This window comes from Bufo gargarizans, chromosome 3, assembly GCF_014858855.1.
Source record: "Bufo gargarizans isolate SCDJY-AF-19 chromosome 3, ASM1485885v1, whole genome shotgun sequence".
NCBI classification, from domain to species: domain Eukaryota; kingdom Metazoa; phylum Chordata; class Amphibia; order Anura; family Bufonidae; genus Bufo; species Bufo gargarizans.
In genome coordinates, this window is record NC_058082.1 from 27,080,667 (window position 1) to 27,098,888 (window position 18,222).

The 18,222-nt window shown below is 43.2% G+C and overlaps 1 protein-coding gene across 1 annotated transcript; it reads right to left on the minus strand.

Annotated features, from left to right (window-relative positions):
- Positions 1-3,777: 3,777 nt before the first annotated feature.
- LOC122931334 (zona pellucida sperm-binding protein 4-like) lies at positions 3,778-16,675 on the minus strand. The gene is made up of 10 exons (XM_044285399.1): positions 16,513-16,675; positions 10,900-11,046; positions 9,003-9,190; positions 8,015-8,112; positions 7,071-7,198; positions 5,685-5,874; positions 5,382-5,529; positions 5,164-5,236; positions 4,533-4,643; positions 3,778-3,971 (listed from the first exon to the last, which is right to left on the minus strand). Exons 1-10 carry the CDS (start codon positions 16,673-16,675, stop codon positions 3,778-3,780), a joined length of 1,440 nt encoding a protein of 479 aa, XP_044141334.1.
- Between the last annotated feature and the right edge of the window lie 1,547 nt (positions 16,676-18,222).

An 18,222-nucleotide genomic window follows, 5' to 3' on the forward strand; every position in this document is an offset into this window, starting at 1 on the left:
GAAAAAAAAAATTCATCACCAAGTTTCTTTGTGATGAATCCTTATGGGCAATTTTCTCTGTGCCAATGTTTCTTTGTAGCAAGATTTTCTTGTGTTGTAGTTGTATTTTAGTTGAAGTTCTGTCAGTTGAAAGTTTGTCTAACATTTTACATGCATACTTTATGCCCTATGTCATCTAAGAACTAATCCCCTTCTAGATTAAGGATCTCCAATCAGACAAGGTGGGTGTATTCATATGCAGATAGTCATTCTAACCCTTGAAATACTGGTAAAAATGACATCCATCTACCTCTAGATGGCACTGTTGTACCACATAATTTCAAACATTAAATCTAAATACCTAATCCATTCACATGACCTTCTTAACCTCTCCAATATACATCAGTAATAAGGGTTTCTTCTTGACATTTTAATTATCCATAATCTAGACATGTTGGGGGTCACCATCTTCTACTGTCTTTTTAAATTCACGATAATGGACCTTCTCATTTGTCATCTGGGTTCATATATTTAACTTGTCCACATGGATGACTAATATTCAGCTTTCATGAAATCCATGTTGTACATAAATGACACATTATATAAATCATTGGTTAAGATGTGTTGCAAATCTAAATATACCACAAATATATGGAACATAATTAGGAATACATGAATGGGACATTCACACCCCAAATGTTTCCCATAAGGCATGATTTCTTTAATGACCTTGTAATGAAGTAAAATACATTGCTATTTAAATGGTTATTTCTCAGACACATGTCTGTAGGACCCATTATATTAAGATACACTACATCTGCTCACAATAATTTGAGACAATACACTATGTTCGCTATAAACATTTTACCCAAACTGAACTCAACAACCTCATCTCGGCCTATTTCAATCCAATAGAAAGATTTTTTGACTCTGGTTCTGTCTTTACACTTAAAGGCAATGAGCATTGATCTTTAGACTATAATATCTTCAGATAAGACTGTACACTTAAAAAATGCATGACATAACTCAGACAACCCCTTAAAAAAAAAAAAAAAAAAAAAAAAGAAAAGTACGACCAGGCAGGTTGTGTCCCAGTGTGAAGAGAGACTTAATTTTCCACTCAACAGTAAAGTCTAAGATTTTAGACTGCAATGTACCTTACTGACACCATTTGCACTACTGCAATGTATAGAGAATTCTCTTGGTAGATCAAGATATGGTCTCTGCAACCCAGGTCTTGTGCTATATGGAGTGAGCAACCTCCTTTCTGCAAACAGTCCACCTTTTAGTTTCCTCTACTGGCTGTATCAGGGTAGGCTAACCCCTTAGGACCCATAAAAGAACCACACTGGACATACAAAACATTAAATGACCAGTACTAAATTAACAGCTCTGTGAGGCTGCAGATGTTTTATTCTTTTGATTTGCTCTGAAAGCTTCCACCTAATGAATCAGACCACCTGTATCCACCTGCAACAGAGATTCTGACTATTGTGAAACCCAGCTAATATGAATCCACGCTCTAGAAGTGGTTTCTTACAAATAATGGACAAATTTAGTGGATGTTTTAAGGAATAAAAACAGCAGGGGGCGCCATAAATATGCCACATTAATATCTAGCAAGATAACATGTTTTAAGGACTCATGCACATGAAACGCATTTTTTGTTCTTTTGCAGATCCATTCATTATGTGTGCATTCCATTTCCCCATGTCCATTCTGCAAATTAGAACATCCTATTACTGTCCGCATTACAGACAAGGATATGACTGTTCTATTAGGGGCCAGGTGTTCCGCAAGATATGGAATGCACACGTCATCTGTATTTTCTGCGGCCGTAAAATACATATGCCACATGCATGAGCCCTAGAAGAAAAAAAAAAAAAAAAAAAAAAAAAATTCTGTGATCTAGTAGGCTTCTTGTTAAACTATGATCCAATTCAGGCACAAGACAGCACAGGCCATTTTCTGATTGGCTCATTTGCATTTAAGTAACTGGTTTGTCTGCCAGGAGTAAAACTACAAGCATCATGTAAAATGCTTAGGAGGAGCCGTTTGTCTGCAAAGATTCTATGAACCATTTTAAAAATGGATTTCAATGTGTGATGAGAAAAATCGGTTCTAAATGAGTAGACCCCACACCTAGCTGTGTTGATGGTATTAGCTGTGGCAGGGTTTGCACATGGGTCAAATACAGAAGTGGGGCCAAGGAGCCAAACTGTCATGTCTGTCTGATAAAAGTGGTGGAGAGCGAGGACTGAGATGATTGTGTCACACAGAACCTGGGAGACAGGAGGGAGATTGCCACAGAAGCAAAGATCCAAGGCAATGTATGGCCATTTAAAAAAAATAAAAAAATGAGATATCTTTATCTATTGCAGTCATCTCAAGAACTTTGTGATGCCAGATACTGTGAGAGCAGGCTCAAAACATGCAAGACCTAAGCCAAGCTCAGTTGTCCCTAGCTGTGCAAGATATGGTGGATTTTCTCCAAAAGGCCGGCTCACAACCACAGCCTTGTGCAAGATGTGCAGTATTAAAAAAAGCCGTAGGTGTTCAAACATACCATGGCTCTATTGCAGCCCATGAGATGCCATCAGATCTAGGGATGAGCAAAGCAACTTCCGATGAAACATCTGAAGTCAATTGGCATAAAATTTTGTTCCAATACTGTATGGAGCAGGAGCTCTGTGCAGTATTAGACTGTATTGGCTCTGATGAGCTGAAGTTTCTGCTTCGAGAAGTCTCCTGAGACTAATGTAATAACTTCATAAATTTGTACTGTAGAAAACCTTTCCTGAACTCTCGTTCGGTGCCAAGTGGTACCTTGGAACCAAACCAGAGTTTGGGAAATGTTTACAGTACAAATTTGTGAAATTATGCAAAGTTTCACAAATCAATAACTTTAGCTCATTGGAGCTAATACTGTATGGAGCTCCTGCACTGTATTGGAAAAGTTTTATTCAAATTTCCTTCAGATGTTTAATCTGAAGTCGATTTGCTCATCCCCAAGCAGATCCAATGGAAAAAAAATTGAACTGGCTGTCCTTCTCCCTGGTCTTTGTAGCAGCTAGGCCACATCCAATCAGTGCTTCTTCCCTCCAACAGAAGGTGGGGCCATGAGAACTCCTCGTGCGCAAGCTGACCTCCCACCTGACCAAGTTGCTGGTGGTGCAAGTTTGAGCAGAACAAAATTGAAGAAAAATAAATAAGTCACACCTTGGCATAATTGTTAAGACTGCATAGCTTGTCTGGGAATTATTCTCTATTCCCTATATTCAGCCTTGGTGAAGGCCTGATTTATGCATTACGTAGAGACTGCGCCTATTATTGCAAGTATGTACCAACTGCCGAGTTACTTCAGTAGACTCATTTTCAGCTAAACCTGGTCTCAAAGCATTGCACCGCTACCTTACATTGCCACAGCACTGTATTGCACCACATCAAGGGACGGAGACCCTGCCTTGAACCCCAAAAAAACAAACAGGCCAAAGTCAAGGAAAAGGTGGTTGCACCTCATTACACAGCCCAGGTAGTGCCAGAGTGAGGACTGTCACCATGAGTACAACTGCCACCACTCCTGTCCCCTACTCAGTTTCTGGGCCTGTTCCATATAGGTTAGGACACAATCATTGTGTTGTATTAGTGCTGCACAATGTGGCCTGCAGAGAACCAGCACTTTCTCATGCCATGCACCATGTATAGGTCTATGCCATTTTGGAGTGCAAGACAATAATTGCACTACGCCAGGTTTTTAGGGGAAAAAAAAAAACACGTTTTATTTCATTCTCAAAACAGTTAACTGAAGATGGTCTTGATATTTACAGTCTTTTCTGTCACAGGTAACTTGCTGATCAGCAGAGACCTGGATTTCCGTTGTCTCTGCAGGGCCCAAGTCGTCAGGGTCAGAAGAACTACTGCCACAAACCCCATGGCTATGGCTGCTCCGTTTATCAGAGCCTGCGGCTGGGAAATTCTGAATCCGTAGATGTCTGGAGGACAACAAATCAATGTTAAAAGGAAGGTCTGTTGAATTTCTCACATATAAACTCCAATCTAGAAAAACACATTGGGTTTTTGAAAGATTTAATTTTTTTCCCCCTGAGCAGTCATTATGCAGCAGGGCTGTTCTTATAGCGGGGGCAAGGAATGGAGATAGTGTCATGCAATAAAGAAAAATAATAATCTATAACATGTCCTATTATTGTCTGCAAGGATAGGACTGTTCTATTAGGGGCCAGCTGTTCTGCAAAATATGGAATGCAGACTTTTTTGTGTAAAAAAAAATTATATTATATAATATATATATATATATATATATATATAAATCTCCTCTAGCCACAAGAGAGGATAAGCGATTAGTGGGGTTTAACTGCTTAATCTCCCTGATGAGCGAGGTAGTATCGTGACCTGCCTCTAGCAAGTTCAAACCTGTAGAACTTCTGGCAACATATGTAACCTGAATCCATCACCATACTGTGATCTTTGGCCATGTGATGCATTGCCATTAGGTCACAGCATTCAGTATAGAACACACAGCGTTGACAACTCACCTTCCCTGTCATTCTGCATCTCTGGCAGAGAGTTGTCAAAGTAGATGGGAACATCTGATGACACCAGCACCACATCACTCTTATTGCTCAACATATAGACAGATCTTTTACCTAAAACAAGATGCAGTAATTGAATTAAAGTATTACAGCTATAGACAGGTGAAACTCGACAAATTAGAATATTGTGCAAATTTATTTCAGTAATGCAAATAAGGAATTGCATTAATGCAGCTTAAAATTAGAATTTTGTGAAAAGATTCAATATTCTAGGCTCAAAGTGTCACACTCTAGTCAGCTAATCAATCTATACCCCCTGAGCAAAGGGTACCTCAAAATTGTGACTTTGGGGTTTCATAAGCTATAATCATCCAAATTATAACAAATAAAAGCTTGACATCTCACTTTGCATGTAGTGAGTCTCATATTGAACTTTGCACAATATTCAAATTTTTTTAGTTTCACCTGTACAGTAAATTCTCAGACAATGAGCTCCCTCTAGTGGCAGCTGCAGGTAGACAGAATTTTATCATGTTACACGATCAGTGTGGAGAGAAGTAGGGGGTTTGGAGTTCTGCATAGGAAAAGATGCTAGTTGAGGTAATCAGGTTGGGCATTTGTAGACTAAACTTACGTCTGTTACACACGGTAGCGCAGTTGTCACTTGGAGAGGGGACACAGGCAGAAGCGCTGCAGTGAATGTATACCTAGAACATAAGGGTTACATGAAGTCTCATGGTCCAGCAAAGGAATTTCCTAGAGTCACACTGTCACATGTGGCCACACGAGCAGTGTTCTACCCATTTGTACAGTATTTTGGGGTAGCAAGTCAGTGAGCATCTCAGGTCATACCTGTCCTGCAAGAGGCATCTCTGTGTTCTGATCCACAAAGGTAAAAGTCTTCACATCAAACCGCGAGTAGTAAGAAGGGAAAGGTAAAGCAGAACCTGGAGCTACAGGAATCACATCAGACATGTAGTTGTCACCAGTGAATGGACACCTGGAAATAAAGCCAAAAATCCTGTATAGAAGCAGTTCTAATACACACATCTCTGCTACATCTGTAGCCTTTACTGCCCTTTAAGCTTTCAAGTGTAATGGTAGTCTGGGATTAGACTACAACACAATTGTGAACCTCTAAGGATTTGTACTTACCCATCATTAAGTATTGGCCACTGGATGCTGCTCAGAGGGTCAGGAGATGGCGTGGACCAGCACTGGTGTAGGACAAGGACAAGATTCGGGTCCCTTCTCTGCAAGATTCTGACCTCCACATACACTGGATCCCTCAGGACTTTTACCACTGGATAATCAGAGCCTGTATAATAAGTGATGTAGCTGGAATCTAGGACAGAAAATATTACACCAAATTAGCTCATGCGCTGCAGGCCTGATCGTTGTCCTGACTGAAGTTCAGAAATCTGAGACACCACAACCATTAATGAAGGTGTCCAAACCCTCCTTTTTCATGTAATGTGTATGGGGGCCTTCCAACGGCAAATGTTTGGGAGGTAAGGATTAGGCAGTTAGATTTCAACATGTCCAATTCTTGTACAGAAGATGATCTGCTGCCAGGTACCCGTCAGTGGCTTCCTCCTCAATCAAGGCCTAGCATGTTCAGCCAAGCAGGCTTGCCTCTGTATGTATGGGGGGCAAACAATTTTATGGAGATTTAGGCTGTGCACATAGTTGATCCATCTGGAGGAGCTATACACCTGTGACTTGGGATGGCAATCCATAGGGGCATGTCCCAAAGTTTATACTTCACAGTATACACATTGTGGTGACCCCTGCTGTATAGGAAAGCCAGATGTGCCATGCTGAAGCATACCAGCCTGATGTGAAGGACACTGCCTCCTTTGGGTATATGGATACATTCAACAAAACAGCACCCGTATAGATTAGATGCAGTGTGCACAAAGCCTGTAGAACACAATCATGTCGGCGTACACTGCCATATGCTAATGTTTGGGGAGTTGCTCAGAGAGTCAGGGAATTGCAGCTACTGCAAGATCATTCCTAGCCGACTGCCTGCTCTAGTATTGAGGATGTATGCAGATTTTAGGGTCCATTAGCAAAATTTAGTAATGGGGTTCCCCTGCCCCTCTTAGCTTCACAGTATGTATGCAGCAAACATTCAGTGCAGAATGCAAAAGTGCGACTCCCCAAAGTTCTGATCAATGATTACATATTAATATCTGTTGATTAATAACCCCTTTTTAAAATAGTTATCATTCTGATCATATTTACATGACTACAATTTCACATAGATTGTATAAAGTAGCTTCCTGCAGCCACCAGTAGGGGGAGCTCAATACATAGGAATTTATAGTTACTATTGAACAGAATCTCAGCTGTAAACGCTCTGCACTGAGCTCCCACAGTGGCGGCTGATTGAAGATGCAGCAAATCTGTCAGGACCAGAAGACATTTCCCCATAACAAACCTCTCAGCTACTCCTGCTAGCAGATCAGACACCATGTAAAGTGACTTTTAAGGAACTTATGCAACAATTCTTATCCACGGCCATCACAATCTTACCTAAACTGATTCTCAATTCAAAGTTAATAGGTCCTATACTTGACACAGGTGGTGGGGGTGGTAGGGTCACTACATCCACTTTCAATGGGAGTAAGCCGCTAACTGCAAAGCTACAGCGAACCAATAATCTGTGGAATAAGAGTACAAGTAAGATCCAGATACATTACTGCAGAGACTAGTCCTTACATTACAGTCTCTACCACCCAAGTCTCTCCCTTGCTGCCCCTCTAGTTAAGGAGAATTTGGCAGCAAGTATTTTATTTTCCTACAGTACCTCCGCAGGAGAAGTTGAGTACTGCAGTTAATGCACAGAGCAAGTCAAAAGATGCCGTCCTGAATACAGATCCTGTAATTCAGAATTCTCCAAAGACATCTGAAAATGGGCTCTTAATTGCCTGCAGAGAATCTCCAACCAAGGAGATGTCAACAGATGGCATGATCCCTTTAACTGTGGGATGTCAAGTTACCAAATTGTCTTCTCATCCATAGTATAGAGAATAACTGAGCTGCAGGCCACACATGGGAACTTTTGCTCTATTCATTCTCTATGGGCTGGGGAAAGAGGGAACATGTTGGGGGGCAGCGTGAGGCTTCAATTTTAGCAGTGTATGTTGCAGCCCCAATCAGTATAAGGGGATTTCAACACTGAGCTCACACCATACTGGCAGTGCGCAGTCAGTTAAGCAGCAGTGATTTGTAGCCTGCCCCACGAAGGTGGCAGTGTGAAACCCAGTAGCAAATTAAATAGATGAGTAAGGACTGTGATACACTGGAATTTTAAAAGTGTAGTTAGGTTACAATAATTATTAGAAGCACATCAATAAAAGTTAAGTATTAGGTATATGAGTAGGTGCTGGATTAATAGGTGTAAGGTAGTCCTCAGGACATTAGTAATGCACTGTTGTAGTATTTGCTGAGCACAGCTGTGTCCATAGTTCAGTTACCTGAAGGTGGAGTCTCTGGTAATTGCTATACTGTTCCAGGTCCTCAAGGTTTTGGATGCCACTAGCTGGTTCTCATACACCGCCTGGTCCCCAACCAGCTACAAGATAGTAATTCAGCAGTTATCAAGTTTGACAATTATGGAATCCAAAGAAGAAATGCTACAAATGCCCAGTGGTGTGGGTCTGACCTGAGGGCCCATCTCAAGAACAGGGCCCCATCTTGAGGCTGTTGTGAGTAGACAGGTGGTCATGCACGTCCCTCTCCAGTCACTTCTATGAGAGTCACCACACACACACACACACACACACACACCATCCCTTTGCTGTACCCTGCATACAGAGATAAGCGATTCCTATCTGACAGTCTGATGAGACCCGCACCTATATGGAGAACAGAGCCCTGAAAGTGGTGGAGGGTGCACTGTACATTCACAGCTGCGCTCCATTCATTTTCTATGGGGCCCTTAAAAATAGCTGATCGCTGGCTCAGCCATTTCAGTCGGGCCCATAGAAGTGAATGGGCGCAGTGGCTGGTCATGGGGAGTGCGCTTGGTAGTGACTGGACCAGTCCTCCACCCACCACCTTGCAGGGCACTATTCCCCATTGTCCGAGATAAGACAACCAGATGGGCACTGGTGCAGGCCTTAATGAACTGCAATTACACCACACACTCACCTGGTTGTGTGGGGTACCATTTTTTGGAATAAATTAGCCATGCTTTTCTAAGGTAACTGCATGAATTCAATATCTGGGAGATTTATAGCATCATACTGGATGAGGCCAGTTAGTCACCATATGTAGTTTGTGCACACACAGGTCACCCCATTGGAGACCACCCAGGACACCATTCAATTCAAGCCCTACCCGTCTGCAGTTCCCAGGAAGTAAGAATTAAAGGGGGACAATTCAGTGACAGACAGAAGGAAGTCTATGGTTTGAACAGCTCCATATGGATTTTCACAATGGCATTAATATACCACCACTTACCTTGTAGGTGGTTCCACAAGCAGAAATTGGGAACTGGTAGAGGAGGAAATAGCCATTGCTAGCTGTTGGATTACATTCTGGGCCGCCATTTTGGAGCAGTCGCACAGATGTCAGGTTCAGCGGGGGCACAGTCAAGGTGTTTGGAAGGGCAATGGAGAAGAGGCCGTCTGATGTACAGCGGGCAGTCACTGGGGAAGAGAAAAAAAAATAAAAAATGTCTTAGGTAGCCAGCCATAGACACTCAACCTGTCAGTGCAACACGCCAGACCTGCAGGGTATAGCGAAGTGAGGTCACGGTTATGGGCAATCGAGGGTTGCTCACTGTATTGGAGAACCCTGGGCAGGCATGTGGCAGTGAAGGAGAGGTAGACACGGTTCCTCTGGGGCACACTCTGTATGTAGGGACCAGGCCTGATGGTGGATGAGGTGCCCTGGATGTTATGGGTATTTTGAGTGCCTGGGGCAAGGTCCCTTTAAGGTTCATGACGCCAGTGCCTTTGACGGTGGCACACCGGTTGATAGTTGGAATAAGTGAGGTACACAGGTGGTATAGTGAACCAAACGTTGCTTTACTTAACAGTACAACTTTGTACATACAGATGGTAACAGTCTTAGATCACAAGCTTTAGAAGCAGGCTCATTCCACAAAATGGCAGGTATTGGTTATGCAAGATACTCAGAGGGTAAATCCACAATGCACTCAGAATCAGGTTGTACCTTTCCTCAGAAATAGCGTACACTGTTCTTTCTAGAACTCCTGTCTGGCTTTCTATCCCAAGGCCCGGATGCCTAAATCCTTGGTATGTATATATAATTCTCATTCCTCTCGTATTAAATCCTTGCTTTGCTTTTCTAAGGCATCTGCTCATCAGTGTTACTTATCTTTGCTTGTAATATCCTGACTTGTCTGGTGAAGAACTGTGGGTTTCTCCCAGGAGGTTCTGTCCTGCTACTGGGGTATCTCAACTGAGCTAAGCTTAGCCTCAGGCTGACGAGGTAACTCCTCTAGTCCCCTGGAATGAACTCTGTCTCCAAGCAGGCTGTACTTCATCTAGCCCCCTGGTGCAGCTAGAAACCAGGACTGCTCAGCTGCATGTCAGGAGGAGGCCCTCAGCATCTCCTGGGCTGGTGCCTTCTCACTTCTGTCTCCACAGACTCCTGACTATGACCTAACCACTCCCTGTCTGGGCCTGGACATTTATACTAGAGGCTCCCTATCTCCCCCTAGTGTCTGGAATGCCAAATTACACCCCACTAGGCCTGCAAAGCATATGACAGGGGAAACATTGCATGTAAAACACAGTAAATTACATTAAGTGCATAAATCAATACAATATCACTGTCCCTTGTGAGTAGAAGTACACGCTAACCAATTGACCCTTGTGTAGTGCCCACTCCTTACCTAGTGGGACACTACATCAGGACCAACCCTGTCAAACAAGCCATTACACAAGATAGCAGGACCAGACTTCTGAGCAGTGAGGATGCATGTCCCCCTCACAGTGCAAGAGGGGAAGGAGGGAACGAAGCAGGGCTCAGATTGCAGAAAGGAAGGTAGCAATGAACTTGCCATGATCAACCCTGTCAGGCAGTCAGAATAATTCCCTGGATCAACAACCTCTCCCCAGAAGAAGTCTAGTAATTATATTCTAGGCCCCTTTAGATCTCAGCGATTTCACCACCACCACCTCCGGCAGAGTTCCATAGTCTCACTGTTCTTACAGTAAAGAATCCTGTTTGTGTAAAAACCTCCTTCCCTCTAGATGTAGAGAATGTCCCCTTGTCAGTCCTGGATATAAGTAGCTGAAGATATCTGTAGTGACCCCTGATATTCATACAGTCAGATTTATTGCAGGGGGGGGGAGACAAGAGAGACAGTGATTACATGCACACTTACCTTTGTTTCCATAGTAGCATGGAGTAAAACTGTCAGCAGGATCGTAGCAGCAGCCCATAGTTTCACACGAGTCCTGAGAACTTGTACAGCTCAGTCTGTCCAGCCTTAAGACGGAATCACACTGGCTTGGAATTGGAGAATCATGGTCTGGCAAAAGAAAAATTATTAAAAAAAAAAAAATCTAATTAGTCCCAAATAGTGGATTAGGCAACATTGCAACTTTTTAATCCTATTAAGCCAGGTATACTGGTAGGGTTGAGACACTCTTGTGAAAATCTGTTGCAGTGTTCTGGGGGGCACCAATGGTCTAGGACCCACCCCAAAGTGCACTGAAGCCCTCATTAGTATAAAACTAACGTATTCTCAGTAACACCACAACTAATTGAGTGAATACATAGATTTACTAAGTCTGGATAAATATATACGATAACGCAAACAAGTCATACTGACTACTACATCACTAGCCTAAATGGGGTGGAGACTCCATCGATCATGCTATAACATGGCTGTCAACCACATTATAACATATGACCAACACCCCAGGTTGTACAAAATATGGGGGAATTCAATACTTGCATCCTACCTAGGAGTCTCCCAAATGTGTGCCCCAGCATTTAAACCTTTTTAGCCCCTCCTTGTGTGCAGCACACGTCTAAGATCACTCAGGAATGTGGTCTTCTCGGCACAATTGGGGATTGATACTAGATTACAAGGCAAATTACACAATGGTAATAAGGAACAGAATTAAAAAGGGACAGAACCAATTAGTACTTAAAATAAGTTACCCTTATAGTACACCTCTAAGTAACTCTGCAGAATTGACCCCATCAACCATGAGTTGTATGCATCCATTCAGCAAAAATGTCCTAGTCTTTTCAGACTGCAACCAGCGTGCTTATTCACATTGTGCATCACGTGATGAGGGCATCTTGGTCTGTAAGGGTATGTTCAGTTTTTTTCGTTTGGATTCTATGCCAAATGCATAGAGTTCTTCCTAATTGATTTTCACTAGGTGAGGAAGCTTGTAATCACTGAATGAGGTTTTATACCCTTTAGATCACAGTAAAGTCAGACCCATTCCAAGCTTTGCTACAACTCCTTCCAATGTTGACACTCCCGCTTCCCATTTTTGGAAATAAGTGAATTGCCTGAAGGGCCTCCATCATCAGTAGCCTGGCTAGGATTCTGCACCCCCCATAGGCAAAGCAACACTAAGGCTGGGTTCACACCTGAGCGTTTTACAGCGCGTACGATCGCGCTGTAAAACGCTCAACAAGGAGAAACCAATGATTCCCTATGGGAATGGTTCACACTTGGGCGTTTTACAGCGCGTACGATCGCGCTGTAAAACGCCCGACGCTCCAAAAAGTACATGAGCGACTTTTGGGGCGTTTGTGGCCATAGGACACTGTAGTGAATCACACAAACGCACGTCAAACGCGCGTTTACTATTACAAAAACGCGCAACGCTCAAGTGTGAACCCAGCCTAATACAAGTGCCACCTGTAGAAGTCAAGAAAACCAGGACTGGTCCATATTAGTTTATAGCTCATTCCTTATGTAGGAAGAAGGTATCATTTGCATTAGATATTACTTCAGTCTAAAGCAAGGCTTGTACTCACAGATTCCCACAGCACAAGTCATCTCCTTCCTCACAGTGACTTTCTTTACACCATCTTGTTTCTTAGTGAGCCCAAGAGTCACCACAAAGTGGGTGTCCTGGAAATTTAAAAATAAATATATATATATATATATATATATATATATATATATATATATATATATATATATATATAATTTGAGTATGTGTCAATACAAAAAAAAAAATTTCTCCATCACTGAAGACTGCAAAATACAAAAACACTCAAGCAAATCCATGTTCTGGAGCTATAGGCACCATATTCTGCTGCAGTGATGCTTCTAGGAGAAGATACCTCCATAGTGCTGTGGCACGTGCCACTTTTGGAATTGGTGGCACTTTCTTGAACTACAGATAACTCCTCCATATACTTACAGTTTGAGACACATAGCAGCCATCATAAGAAGTTCCAATAATTGTAGAACCATCATATTTCTGGGTCACCCAAATACCGCAAGATGGGTCATTTCTCAGAGGCTCCATTTTGCCATCTTTATCTAAATAAAGCAAGGGAAACATGGGTGAGTAGATGGAATCAGCACTACAGGGAGATCTCCTGTAAAGCAGTGCTGTAATGTCAGATGTGGCTACCCATACATTGTCAGAACAGACCTGTGTGCTAGTGCCAAAATGCTTAGACATTATTTAGTTCTTGCTTCTGCTATTGAGAAACCCCTTTCTAACCCCTCCATTGTGCCAGAGGTTCCACAGAGGATATCCAGGACAGCCACTAACAAGAGTACAGAGCAGCTTGACTATGAAGGGGGACACGTCAGACCCTTCAGTTGGCCAGAAGTTGGGGTGCCAGTAATCAGACCAAATTTATAAACTATACCATGTATGAGCTACTGATCATTTATTTCCAGAAACCCCCTGTAAGGGTCTAGTCGCATACAATAATCATGATGTAACAATGAAAACCAATGGAAAGGCCCATTACACAAGTAAGAATACAGCCAACACAAGCACAAGTTTTGATTTGTATTTTTATAGCCGAGAGGGGTTGGCCCTTTCCAGCTACTCTTGAGCAATGTGTTTGTGAGACTACTACATGGCACCTAAAACGCCAGTCTTAATAAAGCCCCTGCTCTGGCAGTGGTTCCCGCCGAAGTCTTGAAGAGGCACCGGCCTCTATATAACCTAGGCGCATTTTTTATGCAGTTTTTGAAGCCATAACAGAACCCAACCTTTTATATTCTACTGCAGCCGTGCCCCAAGAGGACATGCACATTGTAGTGTAGTTCATACCTCCCAACTTCTTGTACATTCAAAGAGGGACACTTGTTCATTTTGTGAAAGATCTATTTATCCTGCATATCTAGAGACTTAGTTCTTATTAAATGCAAAAATCTGAACATAGAAGTTTCTAAAATTCAAATTAAATAAGATATGGGGACCAGACAAACTTCTGGATAAATATCGTAACTGCAATAATGAAAGTCCATACCTCAGATCAAAAAGGAGGGACATTTATACAGCAAGGAGAGGCACCTAGTCAGAACTGAGGGACTGTCCCCCCAAAAGAGGGACAGCGGGGCGGGGGGGGGGGGTCTGGTGTAGTTCATGCAGATTGAGATTTTGTCATGGATTTTCCCTGAATCTTACCCAGCGAAGTCTGCACTGAAAGTATGAATAGCACACTCGTGGGAGGGGAAGCTTGTGAAGCACGAGTACTGTGTGGCCACTGAGCTCTAGTTACACAGCACTGTTCAGTGGGTCTGTATGATCAGTAGCCACACGGACATTAACATCAGGGGCGTAGCTGTAGGGGAAGCGGCTGCTTTGGGGCCCTGACCCAGAAGGGGCCCATCCACGAGAAGGAGGACTACAAGATTTGTCAGGGCCCCCTAAACAGTATTACACAATGAAATGATATACAGTGACAGTATAGAAAACTGATGGAACAGCTGCCGGGCCTGGTCTTTGAGAGCGATCTTTACTAGCCACAGGAATGAGGGAGGCATGAAAGGAAGGGGGTTGTGAAAAAGTTACTGGGGGAAGGGCGCCCCATTCAAAAATTTGCTGTGGGGCCTAGTCATTTCTAGCTACGCCACTGAACAGTGCGGCCTCAGTATAGAGCTTGCTGTGGCCCATACAGCTGCACAGTACTCCAACACAGCGTTGCATGCACCACATGACTGCACCATATTTATATGTGCCCGATTTTCATCCACAGGCAACATTTAGGTGCACCTGTGAGGACTGGGCCTTATCAGTATTCGGTGGGACCAACAGTCTCTTCCCATTGCAAGCATGGCTTCTTGCTGGAGATAACTGAAATTTTGCTGTGAGGCAGACCTTACGCCCCTGTAATTTGCCTACTAGCTCCTGGTATTACCAATACGGCACAGGTAATTTAGCATTAGGTCCCAAGCTACCGGTAATACCGTGGTGCGGTGCTCAGACATGTCCTTCATTTAAGGATATATTGGCCAAATTCTCAGTTTTAGGGTTTAGTCAGACTTGTTTGCTTGCATCCACAGTAGTGCACCTTCCTTATTAATGTTTACACTGGTCTTACCCAAAGCTCAAAGAAAACTAAAGAAACGCACACAACATGGAACAGGCCAAACCTCATTACCAGTGTCTCTTCCCCATACAATGTTTCTGTACATGTCAATAAAAGTGATAGGGCTCCATAAATATGTCCTGGATGACCATCTACCCTATAGTTGCCGGCTATACAGGGAGTGGGATAGCGGGAGGTTTGGGCACGCTGTGCCTAGAGCAGATGACGCAGCCTCCTGGCTCCACACACTGACGGCTTCTCAGAGGGTTATGCAGGGACCTGGTTTCTGAGGGATTACAATAGTCTTCCCTTTACAGAAGGAGACTTATAGAAAATTCAGGAGTGTGTAAAATATGATTGCACCACAAAACAGATAAACATTGATAAATGACACTATGGCATGGTGGTTTACAGAGACCAGCTTTATGTTTATGATGAGTCAGGCGCCCCTTTAGCAGGCCACACGCCTAGTGGAAAAACTGAACAAGCTCCTGGCTAAAGTAGTTTTTAGCCTACATTTAGACCTGTTTCCAGGCATAAATGTCACAGCCCCTCCTAAACACTCCTTTGAGTCAAACAGCACAAAAACACACATGTGACAAAATAGTCACAAAAAGAGGGTCACACAAACTGGCATAAAAATTATTCATAAATAACCCCCAATAACCTAGACACATACACTGTCCTACCATGGCACTGCTAAACATGGTGGCGCCATCACATCAGGGGTTGGACACTTTCTGGTCACTGTATGTAAGATGATATGGTACTTGATAATAGTCTTTGTTGAAATTCTGGGTCTAATTATATTTCATGAGGTATTACCCCTTGTTGGACAAGTCTTTTGTGCTGTCCACACAGAAAGCCTGTCCATAAGATGACCACTGACGGTGATTTGCCTGGTCACATGATGTGAGGTCTTCTCTGTTCAAATACACTGCCCCTGCCATCTGCTCTTGAAATGGTAGGACTTTAATGCAGGGTGTTTGAATAGATAACCCACCACATGGAGGTGATTGCCTGGTCACATGACCCTCCATCAGCCGCCATCTTATGGACAGCATAAAATATTTACCTAACAGAGGGACACAGCTTATGAAGTATAGGAAATAACACAATATTAACAATGGCTATATTAGCAGTTGCAATATAGTCATCTTACATACACATTGGTCACCCGTAGCCAGAAAGTGGCCAACCCCTTTAAGATGTTACATTCAGCCCCTCACTGTACAATAACTATTACAAGCCCTGTGGTTGGGTGGACAATGAACCATCAAGGTGTGGGACCTGGTTACCTCTGGAACCCCTAAAGATGCATCAACAATCTTCTGTGGTAACTGGGGTTTCACATCTCCCCCATCCCAGTCTATAGGTCACCCACAAGGGGAGTACAGACCAGTACAAGTCAGCAGGTCATCACAGTCTCCTAACACAACATGCATTAGACACACCAAACACTTACTTAAAACCTTCATCTTGGAATCTTGCTTCAGGTGCTGGGGCACAATGATCTGCATGTTCTCCTCCCCACATTGTACCTCTGGAAGTTCTTGGAGGCCATGGCTGTTGTCAGCTAAAGCCCTCAATATCTGAGCAGCTATGACCACTAACTTCCACCACTCCATCCTGACCTCATGCCTAACCACCTACCATGAGCTCTTATATAGTGATGGGATCAGCCTCAGCCCCACCTGTGCGTCCATTAACTCTTTCATAGTTGTCTCATCTAAGGCAAAGACAGAGTTCAGCTGCGGCTCCACCTTTTTTTTCATTCAGCTCTATACAAACACATTTGGATATTGAACGGAATTTGAATATATTTTTTGCAGTTGCCATATATTTTGGTCATGGGACCCCCATGGGGATACATTAGGTGTAATATCACCTCACCATATTATGCCAAGGCCCCATGTCGCTTGCCATAAGTGTGATGGTTGGGGGCACTGCATGCGTACGTGATACAATGAATTAATATAACCAAAACTGGTGTAAAGTAGAACTGGCTTAGTTGCCCATAGCAACCAATCAGATTCCAGCTTTCATTTTCACAGCTCCTTTGGAAAATGAAAGGTGGAATCTGATTGGTTGCTTTGGGCCAGTGTTCCTTTACACCAGTTTTGGTTAATCTCCCCCATAAAGTTTTTCGTAATGTCTTTCCCTCCCACAGTCCCTACATGCAAGTTTGTGCCGAGTTCTTCCATGAGATTGCGTCACAAACCATGTCATTGTGGATTCCAGCACGTGAGGCCTCGTTCATATTTCAGTTTGATGTCTATGGACAAATCCCCCCGTGTTTCATCCGTGAAGGATCCATGTTTGGTCCATAGGTCATCCATAGGTCGGACATACGGAAACGGAATGCACATGGAGTAACTTTCATTTATTTATTTTTTGCAGACCCATTGAAATTAATGGTTCTGCGAACAATCCGCAAAGAAAGCGTAACGGACATGGAAAGAAAATACGCTTGTGTGCATGAGCCCCTATAGACTTCAATGCGCATCACAGACCAAAGAAGTGCACGTCTCCTTGTTTTTTTCTCTCCTGATCCATTCATTTCAATGGGTCTGTGTACATGAGCGTTAGTTTTCATGCATCATTTATGAGTTGCGTGAAAATGACAGCATGTTCTATATTCTGCGTTTTTCACACAGCCCTGGCCCCATAGAAGTTAATGGGGTTTCAGTGAAAAACGCATTTCATTCCGATGTAACCTGGATAAAATCCGGATTCAATGCGTTTTTCCCTGAAGGTTGCTAGAAGATGTTGTTTGTAATTCTTCAGTTTTTTTAACGCGAAGGAAAAACCCATCAAAACGCATTGCACCCGCGCGGAAAAACTGAAACACTGAATGGAATAGCAGACAAAACTGACTGAACTTGTTTGCAAAATGATGCGAGTTTCGCTGAACGCATCCTGAGAGAATCCATAACGCTCATGTGAAAGAGGCCTTAAGGGTAGGTTCACATCACTGTTTCGTTAAAAACAGGTCTTTTAGGCTACATGCACACGAACGTTAGGGCTCCGTGCCCGTGCTGCGGACCGCAAATTGCAGGCACAGACCGTGGGGCAGCTGCATGCGGACCCATTCACTTGAATGGGGTCCGCAATCCGCATCCGACGGCCCGCACCGCTAAAAAAGTAGTCCGTGGGGTTCCGATCCCTGCCTCCG